The sequence below is a fragment of the Passer montanus genome, unplaced genomic scaffold (assembly GCF_014805655.1).
Source record: "Passer montanus isolate IOZ18808 unplaced genomic scaffold, ASM1480565v1 scaffold48, whole genome shotgun sequence".
Taxonomy (NCBI): domain Eukaryota; kingdom Metazoa; phylum Chordata; class Aves; order Passeriformes; family Passeridae; genus Passer; species Passer montanus.
Window position 1 is genome coordinate 4,772,374 of NW_024369707.1, and position 12,260 is coordinate 4,784,633.

General features: G+C 43.5%; 1 protein-coding gene across 1 annotated transcript in view; it reads left to right on the top strand.

Annotated features, from left to right (window-relative positions):
• Positions 1-2,152: 2,152 nt before the first annotated feature.
• DOCK10 (dedicator of cytokinesis 10) overlaps positions 2,153-12,260 on the top strand; it is a 121,684-nt gene continuing 111,576 nt past the window's right edge. Inside the window, 1 exon segment of the mRNA XM_039722389.1 lies at positions 2,153-2,317. Coding sequence (XP_039578323.1) covers positions 2,153-2,317 — 165 coding nt within the window.

Consider the following 12,260-nt stretch of genomic DNA (forward strand, 5'->3'; position numbering starts at 1 on the left):
GGGTCGAGCCCCAGGGTGCTGTTCCAGAAACACGTGCGTGCACATGTGCGACTGTGTTGGGCTGTGCTATGGAAACCAAATTTCAAAAAAATGCTGCCAGCTCTCCCAGCTGAGCGCTGGTGAGTGCAGGAGGATGCTGTACAGACAGACAGGAGATGTGTTAGCAGCCCCCAAGGCAGCAGAGCAGTTGCCATAACAGCCAGCAGCAGATGTTACCCAGGATTGTACTGCTGCTGCTGCTGGAATTGGAGGTGTCCCGGCTGCCAAGTGCATCGGTGCTGTGGCCAAGGTGTCAGCTGCAGCTCTGGAGTAGCAGGGGGCTGATGAAAACACAAACAATAGCAGCAGCAGCAGGATTGCTGGTTTGCTGCAGGAATTACTCAGCTGTGCCACTGTGCCCTTGTAATCCTATTAGGAAAGTCAGACTCACAAGCATGGTAGGAGGCCCCCTCTGCAGAGTTTGCTGGTGAGCAAAGTGTCCCTGGGGAACAGGGACATCTCACCAGCCTGTGAAGGGTGTGCCCAGGAGGATCTGATGGGGAAGAGCCAGGTGTGTGAATTGGCAGGACTGGGGGTCAGGTTCTGCAGTGCCTGCCAGTGCTGCTGGACTGTTTTCCACATGCACTTAAAGCTGTTTGCTCTGAAGAAATAAAGGCAAGAAATAATGGTGATGAGTTTGTTGTTACTAAAGGACAGATCTAAAGGATTTACCTTTTCTGGGAAATGCTTTAATTAGAATTATGATGTCTTTTGCCAGATTGCTGAGCAATTAAACTCTACTTAAGCCCAGAAAAAGTACTTCCATAAAAAGTTTTCAGTGTAGTTCCTGGCTCAGATTGTGAGGAGGGTATTATGTACAAATACCTCATTAACAGACATAAAGTTGATTATGCCCCCGTGGGAATTGATGACAAAACTTTTCATGGCCTTCATTAGAAATGAAAACCTTTTGATGCAAGGTAAATATGGTTTTGGGTGTGCACATAATAAAATTATACATATTAGCTTAAAAGCAGCTGCTCTGGAAACCCTATTGGAAATTTTTAGTTTTCCTAATGTGTAGGAGAAATCCATTTTCTGTAGGTATTTTTAGTGCTAACTTCCTCTCCCGTGCTATTATCTTACACGCTCTCCCATTAGTGCTTGCTGTGTTTCCAGGTCAGCATGTGATTGCCGAGCATCCCTGCCTGCTTTTTGACTGACTTGCCAGGCAGGAGCCAGAGGGACAAGTTGTTAGTGCTGGCTGCCAGCAGCAGCTTCCCCCAGCCTGGACCACTGATAACACACAGAAACCCTCTCCTCTCACCCTCTGGGGAGGTCGTCCCTGTGTGGTTCAGAGTGCCGCCCTGCCCCTGTGTGGGTGTCCAGATGTTTCTCTGTGAAGGCAGAAGGTTGTGTGTAGGAGCACAGAGCTGCCCCACTGTTGAGAGGCATTTCAGAGCCACTGCTTCGCCTTGAGCCACGGTTGTTTCAGCATGAGCTGGATGAAACACACAGATTTCTGCCTTTTTGACACTTGTTACATTTACAACTCAAATGAACTTGCTGTGCTTCAGAAAATTGCAAGAAGTGGTGAAAACATTGCAGGCAAATCCCTCTGTGAGCTTTTTTTTTGGGGGGGTGTGTGTGTGGTAAAAAAAACCCTTAGGCAAAGTGTTTTAAACCCAGCAGTGCTGATAATGAGAGTTAATAACTTTGCAGATATTGGCTTTTTTCGTACATACAACTGTTTTAAAAAGGTATTTAAACTGATCCAGCCAGTTGCTGTGGGTGCCTCTGTGTGTGTTTAATGAACAGCTGGCTCTTTTGAACTGGGAATTTTAATACTTTCAGTTCCATGAAACTGGAATCGGAGGAGGCGGATGAGTGTACAAGAGAGGGAATGCATTTTCTCATGTGAATTCAGGAGCAGAGAGAGGGAGGGCGAGGAGAGCATCGTAATATTGCGTGTGTTTCTGTTTCAGTGGATCAAATCTTTCCTCTGTCTGCATCCAAGCTATTTGGTTGTGATCAGATGATCAGAGCTCAAGGAAGCGATTGGAGAGCGAGCTGGCTGCAGCTGCACTGTAGGCTGTTTTCAGGGACAAGGAGCCACTGTTTTTCAAACACAGCATAAACATAGAAGTTATTTTGTAGGCTTCAGGATGCAGATATGGGCTGTGCTGCCAGCATTGTTCTGCTCCAAGCCTTTCGTTCTGTGGTACAGAGGAACTGTCCACATATCTGCAGGCGCCGGCGACGAGAGGAGTTGTCACATGAAATTCTGCCGCTGGATAGTGATGATGAAATGAGCAGACCCAGGACTCTCATCATAATGGTATGGTACACTTTAACCATGAGAGAGGTGACAGAATTATTATTACAGATGTTTTGTGATTATTTTTTTCCTTTGAGTATATATTCATAGAGAGAGAGCATTGACAGGCAGTTTGTCAGTTCGGTTAGTTTGCTGCTAGATTTGCTGTATCTATAATGTTACTTTATAGGTGAAGCTGTAAGCTGCACATAAGCTCTGTGTAAAGTAAATGTTCTTGTATTTAATTGTTGGTGGGTTTTTTTTGTGAGATAGGCAGCACTGGAGCCGGTAGCATGGTTATGTTTTATTTCAGACTTGGAATTCCAAACAGCAGACAGCTTAGAAAATGTTTGCTAAGTCTGTTCATCATAAAAACAAAAACAAACCCAAAAGCCAAGCCAAACAAAACAAAAAACCAATCTTTACTTGCACCCAGGATGCAGTTGGAATTCATATGAAGTTATATGCAAATAAACTCCCATATATCTTTGCTTCAAACAGTTTGCAGCAGCACAATGTTTGCTGGATCACTGCTTTCCGGGTTACTGAGTTGCTCTGTTCTTTAATGAAGGAGGGCTTGAAAGGATGTCTGTCTCTGAGCGTCATTTTCTTCCTGAATTAAATTTTTATTTTGTCATGGGAATATAATAAGCACTATAGGTTTATTAGAAATAAGTGACAGGTTTGTTCCTGATTATAAATCAATTCTGTTTCAGAATGAGGAATACACTTACTGCCTAGTTACTGCTCTTCCTTGCCAAATACACATATGGTGAGCATTTCCAGAACCCTGGAGTGGTTTGCATCTGAGGTGGTAATGATTTGTTACTCTGTGGCTATCACTTGATAAAAATACTACAAAGACACTGAAAAAAATATTTTTGTCCGTTTGTCAGGACACTCGTTTATATCATTTAAGTGGTAGAGATTTGATGAAGTTCAAAGTGCACTCCTGTGGTACTCTGATCCCACACAGGGCTGTAACTTAGTGGTAAAGGGTAACATTAGAGAATTTAATAGCTGTCCTGAGCAGCTGTTTTAAATAGAGCATTGCTGCCCATGGAGAGGTGTGTGGTGCGCTCATGGCAGCCATAGCAGCAAGGACCCAGCCTCATCAGTGCTTTTGGTATCAGCTGAGGGTATTCTCCAGTGCAGGGGGGAGTTACATGGTCATCAAGAGGAAGGAAATTGATTTCATCATTTTTAATCTGATGTTAAAGCTTCTTCTGCTCTAAAAGTATCTATATCTATGCAGCAAACTTTTTTTTTCCACTTAATGGTTAAATAAATGAGCTCAACAGCATTTAAATGAATAAATGGGTCCTTCCTGGTGGTAATTTCAAGCATGATGAAGTGAGAAATATCTGGAAGCACATCCAAGTGTGGATCATCTGTGTTACTTGCTTCAGTCCCTGGAAGAAAAAGTTAGTCTTGGGTGTTGTGGCAGCAAACACTGTGCCAGCCTTGCCAAACCCAGAAATACTCATCAGCAGCTTGAGTTGTTTTTTTTTGATGGTAAGTCCTGTGAGACCAGGACTCCAAGAGCAAAGGTCCCTGGGCTCTCAGGGAGGTGAGGCTTTACCCTGTAGAGTGGAGGGAGCTGTGGGAGGAGGGACATTCTGCTCAAGATGATGTGTTACCTGATGCTGGATGTGGGCTCAGAGATCCCCTCAAACACATCCCCCAGCTGTGCTAACAGGGGCTTAGCTTTTCTCTGTCGGTGCTTAATGCACTGGTGCTTGTCCTGCCAAAAGGCTGCCCTTCCCCAGGAGCCTTGTGAGATCATTTTGTCCCTCAGTCCCTTTGAGAAGAGGAGGAGTGGTCCAGCCCTGTCCTGAGGCTGGGCTAGGTGCAGGCAGGCACTTGGGAAGAAAGCTGCTGGGCAAAGGTTGACTTTAGGCACATCTTTCTCTTCAGGACGTGTATTATTACCATGCTTTTGTTTTGAAGCTGTCAATTGTGTAAATATCTAAGTGAATTTGCCATTAAGCTTTGCAGTTAGTCTCAGGAATGATGTGGAGACCTGACAAGCTGAGAAAAAAGTGCTGCTTCAGAGCACTTTGTGGCAGAATGGATGGTCCTGTTTCCATCTGAATTCATGTTACTTGGAAGAGCAGCACTTGAAAAGAGAGCTGGAGGCTACTGGGCCTTAATACAACACGTTATGGTCCTAACAAATTAGTTTTTCCCCTGGGTCTGTTGTAGATCATTGAGGATTATGTCTGGATAATAGAGTGGAGGCAATGGTGTGGACGAGCAAAAGAGTGTTTGGTTCCCAGTGCCATTATACACATTGTGCAGATGCCAGGAGCTAAACTGGTCCAAATGAGATTCCCAAGTGCTCTGTGTGAGGGCAGTGAGTAACTGGAGTGCCCAAGAAGAGAGGTGAGGAAATCTCAAATGCAGAATACCAGAAGTACACTGATGGGCCTGGCTGTGATCATTTGGCTCCTGCCAGCTGAAGATCTGCCATTTTGTGTCTTCCTGCCTTCAGATGAAATGGTCTTCCTCTGTAGCTTGTGTGCCACTGTCTGTATGTGCCCTGCTGAAAGTGTGAGCCTTTGGTATTGGTTTCAGGAGACAAACTGTGCCTTCTGGTTGAACAGCTTTTTGAAGTCACCGGGCTCTGCTGTCCTGTGTGTAGCAAAAGTAACACCTTGGTGTTGCCTCGATACAGAAAGCAACCCTGAATCACAGAGAGCAGCAGTCTACCCTGAAATACTTCAAGTAAATAAACAGCTCTAGGGATGTGCCCCACTTTCCTTTGTTAGTCACTGAAGAGGAACATCCTGTGGAATATTCTTCTAGGAATTGTTTTTGCCAGTGGTATCTCCAAACAGGAGATTCTGTGGGTCCCTTCTATGAGAAAAGAAAGGAAGAAGTCCCAAGCAGAGCCTCCAGCTGTTGCTTAACGGCTACCTACTAATCACTGTATGAAGCCTTCAGGTATCACAGCAGGTGTTTGTAACATTCTGGTCCTTGCAGAATGTGAGGATTGATGTCTTTATTTGGACAATATATTTTTTCTTCTGTTTGTTAGTTTAGAAATCTGGTTTTACCCTTAGGCAAGACAGATAAATCATTAGTTTTGGATCTTGACTGGATCTACAGAGCTGGGAGAGACATTGGAAAGAGAAAACTGTAAATTCTCTGTCAATTACTATGGTGTGTCATCTTCTCTTGGATGAAAACCTGGAATTTGCCAGAGACATGGAAAGTAAGTGTCCAAACAACCTCTAATATGATGTACAAGTTCAATCAATTTGTTCAGTGACAGTGATTCCAGTGACCCTTGTTTTCTGTACCTTTAAGAGCATGTCTGCAAGAACTGGCTTTCAAAATAATACTGAGATGTGAGGTTTGAGGTACTGAAAACCTTTCTAGAGTGAATGCAAATGGCTGTACATGCTTCCACAACAAAAAGGAGAAGAGGAAGATGCCTGAAGGAAGAAAATGAAGTACATGGGTTATGTAGAGCTGTGTGGTGTGTTAAGGGGGGCACTAACATTCAAGATGATGGTTTGCATTTGGAACTTGTGACATGGACTTGAGCTTCATCTAGTAGGTCATTCTTTGGGTTTATTCATGCAATTTATTACAAACTGTGCCAGCTGAGGTTTGTGCGATAAGAGCAAAGTGTATTTGAGGATATGATCCTAATTTCCCTCACCCCCAGCTCTCCTGCCCTTGGTAATAAATTACATAAAAATGTAAAAATTATTTTGCATTTTGAATAAAATAGTGTAACTTGAGCTGACTGATTTAGCTTGAACACAGCAATATTCACTTCATTAGTGCTGCTCAAGGTGCTTCTCAGGCCACTTAGTTTGTAAATTAATTTTTACTCTTCTAAAAGTAGTAGAGAGAACAGAAGCATGGCTTTGAGAATTTTCCATCATCTAGTGCTGAAGTTTACCTCCAGAAGTGTGTTCCTTAAATGTTGTTGTATGGTCTGTGTTAGTTTTCTATTTTAATTGAAATAATTTTGTGCACTCATCTCATTTGTATGCATTTCTCTCCTGAAGGCCAGTACAATAAAAGTGCTATCAATGGGTGGCAACTCTAGGAATTGCAGGATCTCTGACTCATAACTTACTGGTTTTGAATGTGGGAATGTCTCTGTGTATGCTCAAATGGTGGGGAATTGCAGTGCCTTTTGGAGGCTCAACCCTGGGAAGAGAATGGTGTTCCCTTCTTGCAATGTCTTGGAGGAGGAATTGTCTTTGCAAAGCAAGATTACCCAGAGTTGCAAAATTTAAAAAAAAAAAAAAAAACCTCAAAATTTTCATGACTTCTTAGCTCAGGTCAGAAGCTTCAATGTGTAATACAGTTTGAAGCAACAATAAGCATATGGAGCTTTATTTGACCTTAACTTCCACTTCAGCACTTGACCTCAGCAGGAACAGAAACAAGCTCATGTTTGAATAAATGAATAACATTAGAGTGTAAAGAGGAGAAGTAGTAAGTGATGCACAAAATGCATTTCTGCTTCAGAGTCATTTTGGCCACTGTTCTTTTACCATTGCAGCTTCTCTGTGTGTTGTGCCCCTCAGACCTGTGAGTGACTGCCAGCCTGTCCCCTGGGCACCAGGGACACTGTCCCTTGCTGCTCCTCAGCAGGATGTTGGGTTTGTTTGGGTGTTTACCTGTTCACACAGCAGCTGTGGCTCTGGGCAGAGTTTCCTATATACAGAGGGGAGGAAATGTGGGTCAGTTTTCATTCTTCAGTGTTGCAGTACCATGTAGTGTATGCATATGGTTCAAGAAAAGCTGGTGTTAAAAGTGGCCTTTTACCACTGAGCAAATCTTCTCCATCTGACTTCAGTTCTCTGAGCAATGTTTTATATTGCTTTCACTTCTTATTAGTGTTGCAGCAAGATGTATAGTATGACAGTTTGTGAAATGTAATTATTATGAATGTGTTAACCAAATTTTTTATGACAGCTTATGAAGAGTGTGGGCTCAAAGCAATAAAGTGATGAAAACATTCTCCTATATATGGGGGATTTATTCTCCTTTTTCTAGGGAAAAAAAGAGAGAAGTAAGCTATTTATTTTTAAGCAATGCCTACCTGAAAGAGTAGGATATAAATTAAAGAGGCACAGAAAGTCTGTAAGTCTCAGTCCTTGGGAGTGCTTTGGGAAGGTGATTTATGCATTTCACAAAAATCCCAATTTAGGATGTGTGTTCAAAATACTACTTGAGAGACCATAAAATTGACCTACAGAAAGGCAGAGGTACTTGATTAAAGCCAAGAATACAAAGAGAGAAGCAAACCTGCACAAGAAAAGCAGGAAAAAGACAAGTCAGGTTTTTCAGGCTTTGGCCATCTGCAGGCACAGTGCTGTGGCACAGGCACACGTACAGACAGAGCTGTGCACACACTGCTTGGTTTGTCACAGGTTTGTCAGTGATGCTCTGCAGTTCAGCTTGGCTCCAGCTCTCTTGGGCTTTAGCAAATGCAAGCTTTCCATATTTCTCTTCATCATTTTGCTCTTTGGATTGTCACACAGAGGAAGGTAGGAGAGTTAAGAAGATCCCAGTGATCTGAGTAGTCTGGGATTTTGGAACAGGGTGAGCAGTGGTTCCAGTAACCTGAAGCTCTGAACGTGGTGTGGTTCACTCATACAGCAAGTCAGCCATGAGCAGAGATTTTGCATTTGTTTGTGTCTCTCCTGTGTTTATCACAATATAAAATACTTTAATTAATTATCACAAAAAGATAAACTGAATAATAATTAAAATACTAACATAGATTTAAATGCCAAGTGCTAGACACAGGATGAACCACCTAAAGCAATCTCAGTAACATCTTTGAAATTCTGGAGACTTGATTTGAAGTGCATTTCACACAGAATTTAGTAGAGGTATTTTCTTTCATTCTGACAGTAGACAGTGTCGTGTTGGATAGAAATATAAAACATGTATGTGTGTACTTGGAACCAGCAGCCTTTAGGTATAACTTCAGAGTATCTCTGGGTTTTTTTATGCATGTCTTGAGCTGCACAAGGAGTTGCAGATTCATGATTTTGTTAAAATAATTTGGTCTTTTGCTTCCTCCAGTGAGGTTTTGGTACTGGGGTGTGTGGCTGCTGCTGGTGCTGTACTGACCTGTACAGTGGGAGTGGGCTAGGTTGATAGTTCATATCTACATAATTGAAGTGGTAACAGTGATAACCTGCTGCAGTGTCTTGGCTGGGAAGCAGGTGGTTCCCTGCTCCCTTACAAGGAGCCCGTCTCCATTAGGCAGGATTCACAGAATCACAGCACACTCTGAGTTTAGCAGCACTGTCACTGCCCGTGGCTCACAGGAGGCAGGCTGGGGCAGCACAGGCAGTCTGTCATGCCAGAGGAGTGCAGAATCCCCTGTGATGCTCCATTCCCACTCCCAGCACATCACAGTTGTTTGCACTGCATTACCAGTGAGAGCATTCCTGCAGGGATCTGCTGCTGGAGCACCAGCCTGCCGTGGGCAGGGCAGCTGGACAGCCTCTGGCTGGCAGGGACGGTGGCAGCAGGGACAGGGGCAGTGTGGAGGCAGCAGGGACAGGGGCAGTGTGGAGGCAGCAGGGACAGTGGCAGCAGGGACAGGGGCAGCAGGGACAGGGGCAGCAGCACTCAGCAGCACTCACATCTGAACGTGCGCTCGCTGTCCCTGGCGCAGCTCTGGCAGACTGGGTCTCTCTGGCTGAATTAGGGGGAGCTGCAGCTGGTTCCAGAGGAGCACAAAGGAACAGTATATTAAGCTCATGCTTTCAGAAAGCGATATTAGTGCCAGCCCTCAGCCCTTGCCTCTTGCTGGCCTTAACTCACTGCTGGCTGCAGCCCCGAAAGCAGGGCTGGGCTTTCTTTTTCCTGCTGTTGTCAATACAGAATCCTCTGAGTAGCACTGAAGTGGACTTAAATGCATATGTCTGAGTCCAGGGTCCATTTCAGGCCTTTGGGCACAACTATGGGATATTGATTTAGCTTGGAAACGGTTCTGCCCTGTAAGAGGTGTGCTGAGTGAGAGCCATAAAGACACCGGGCCCCTCAGAGAGCTCTGGCCAACCAAAAGGACTGCCAGAGTAAAAGCTGCTGGGAGGGAGGGCTGTCGAGGCAAAGACAGTGTGTAAGAGAGGAAGAGTTAAGTGATGAGAAAGAAGCCAAGAGGGAAATTTCTTCTCATCTGAAATTAAATAGGCACACTGCTGTTAAATTTTGGTCAGATACTTGATTTCTACCCACCATTGCTCTGTTGATATATCATATTCTTATGCTGCTTTTTGCCTCCCACCTTGTTTTTTTTTCAAAAGCCTTGGTTTTACTTCAGAATATGCCTCTTCCTTGCTGGTATTAAATTCTCCTCCCTTGCCTTTCTTACTTTCTTACTCTCCCTCTTCCCAAAGTGTAAAATCATCTTATGCTTTGACTTCACCATAAATATGCCCCATTCCCCTCCCCTGCCTGGATTGGAAATCTACATGGAGTGCAACAGAACTGTTCCTGATATTTCTCACTTCCATGACATTTCTTCTTTACAGCACCAATTCTAATACACTTGTTCTAAACAGAGTTTGAATAAACCAGAATGCCACCTTAACACATTTCAGACAAAAGCATTTCAGACAAAAGTTTCACTGCTCTTGAGAGACAGAAATATATCTCTGAACCTTTATCTCCATGCTTCATACTCTTCCATCCATCAGAACTATTTGGTTTTGGTGGATGTGGAGGGTCTCTGTTGCTCTGGGCAGCAAAGCAAGGTTATGTGGTGACAGGAGTCACTTCTCTTCATGGCAGCTGCTCAACCATTCCACCATCAGCTGTGCAGAAAGCTGAATGGAGGAGTAGATACCGTGAATGCACGTGCAGCACAAAATTAAGTGTGGTCAACTGTGTGCTGCAAAACCTGGTGTGGGTAGCTTTGTTCTTGGTTTTTTCTGTGCACCTCAGGGGGATTTCCACCTGATTTCAAAAAACCTCTCAAGAGATTCTGACTTCTAGATTACATTTCCTGAGCCATACAGGGTTTTGGTGAAAGGCAGCAGTGCTTCATGGCTGTCAGCTCCCTGCTGTCATTGAGGGGGTGAATACAGAGCAGCTCCAGCTTGCAACATCTCCTGTAGTGGAGGGGGAACTGGACAAACACAGGCAATGGTTTTGATGTTCCCTTGACCAAAGAGAGGTTTGTAAAGGCAAAACACAGGATTTAATTTCTAGGTCTACGCAGCATTTCAGCCGATTTGAGGATGGCAGCTAGTACTGGCAATTATACTTTTATGGGTAAAACAAAAATTAAGTTACATTCTGAAGTACTCAACTGAACTCTTGTTCCCTGCAGTAATGTTGTTCAGGAATATAGGAGCAGGTTTGTTATCTTCAGAGTGTTTGGAGCTAAGGAATATGAAGGAAAATGGACTGTCGAGGAAATGTGGGAGCCATTCCTGGTCTTTCAGCTTTAAATCACTTCCTTGAAAAATCAAGGCTTCCAGTTTGAATTAATGATTGGAGTGAGGAATACCACAATAGTGAAAGGATTAGGATTCAGCATCTAAAAACCAAGTCACATGAATACTTCAGGATGTTTTGGGTGGCAAGGGTTTGACATCATCTCAAGGCACTATTCCAAGTCCAGTCCAGCTGAAGCTGGCTCAGACCATGGGCCATGATCTCCTGTGCCAAGGTGTGGTAGCTGTGCATGTGTGCACACATTTACAGTCAGACAGAAACAGATTACTTCATTGTTCTGGGGCTGAATGATTTCTCTTATTTTAAGCTCTGTAAGTAAATATATTCTATAAAAATGTACTTTCATTATCCTCTTAATGTTGTGCCTCTTCAGAACAAAATGTTATTTTCTGTCCAAACAGAAAAAAAAGCTGTGTGCAATATCTTACTTTACAATTGCTGTCTGTTAATAATTATTGCCAATTTGTGGTTAGCTTAAAAAATAATAGATTCTCCGTGTGTGGTTTTTGATGAAAAATAGCCATTGTGATGTTTGTTGGACTTTCTGCCTCAGGGATCACTCTGAGTACAGTGTATGGAACCAGTTGAATTGAATTCTTCGTGTCTTTGGTGTTTGTTTTTCCTTGCTTCTCATCTGTCAACTGCTGTGCTCATTTTCTTTTCATTAGTATTGATACTTGCATGAAGATGAGTCAGCCAGATTCAGTTCTCAGTTAAATGTGTGCAAATCCAGCAAAATAAGGTTTTGACTTAAAGCAGTAAACCAGATCAGAAGTTTAATTCTGTGCTGCTTGCATGTTTCTCTCCAAAAAAAGAAATCATGAAGTTAGAGTGGAAAATGTGTGTGGCCTGGCTGGATCAGTCAGTGGTTGGCTCTGAAATGGGGATGCTGGGAGTTGAACACCATGCCACCAATCACTCCTGACTTTCTTTGGCATTTCAAGTAAGGGTTTGGTGTTATTACCTTGATGTTTTCCACAGGTTGTGACTTATGTGCTAAAATTAGCTTGTGCAGAGTATGAGCCTTAGCAGTAAAGAGATTAATTACTGAAATGTAGATTCCTGGAACCAGATGCTCCCCCATCGTCTGAGATGTTTCTGCCATTAGTAAATTATGTGCAAACATTCATTGCAGCCATCACTATAGGAGATCTGATCTTAATGAGATTACAGGGAAGTTCTTGAGAGAAACTGCTCTTGGAAGTGGGCCTATTCTTTCTCGTTTTTGGATCCTTCTCTTTCATGGCTTGAAGTTAAAGAATAAAAAGTGCTCACACAGCTGATCTTTTTCAGTGCCTTAGCCCTTTCCCTGTTTTATTCTCCCACGAGCATGAGGAGACTTTTCCCCGCTCCCTAGAGCTCCCCAGAAAATGCATCCAGCTGCCTGTTTGGTCTCTGCACCTGCCAGGTGGTGCTTGAGCCTGATTTGTTCATTCCAGCTGTGACTCTGGTTGGCTTTTGCAGTGCTCGAGTTCCTCCAGCTATTGTCCACTGTCAGCTCTTTGGTTTTAAG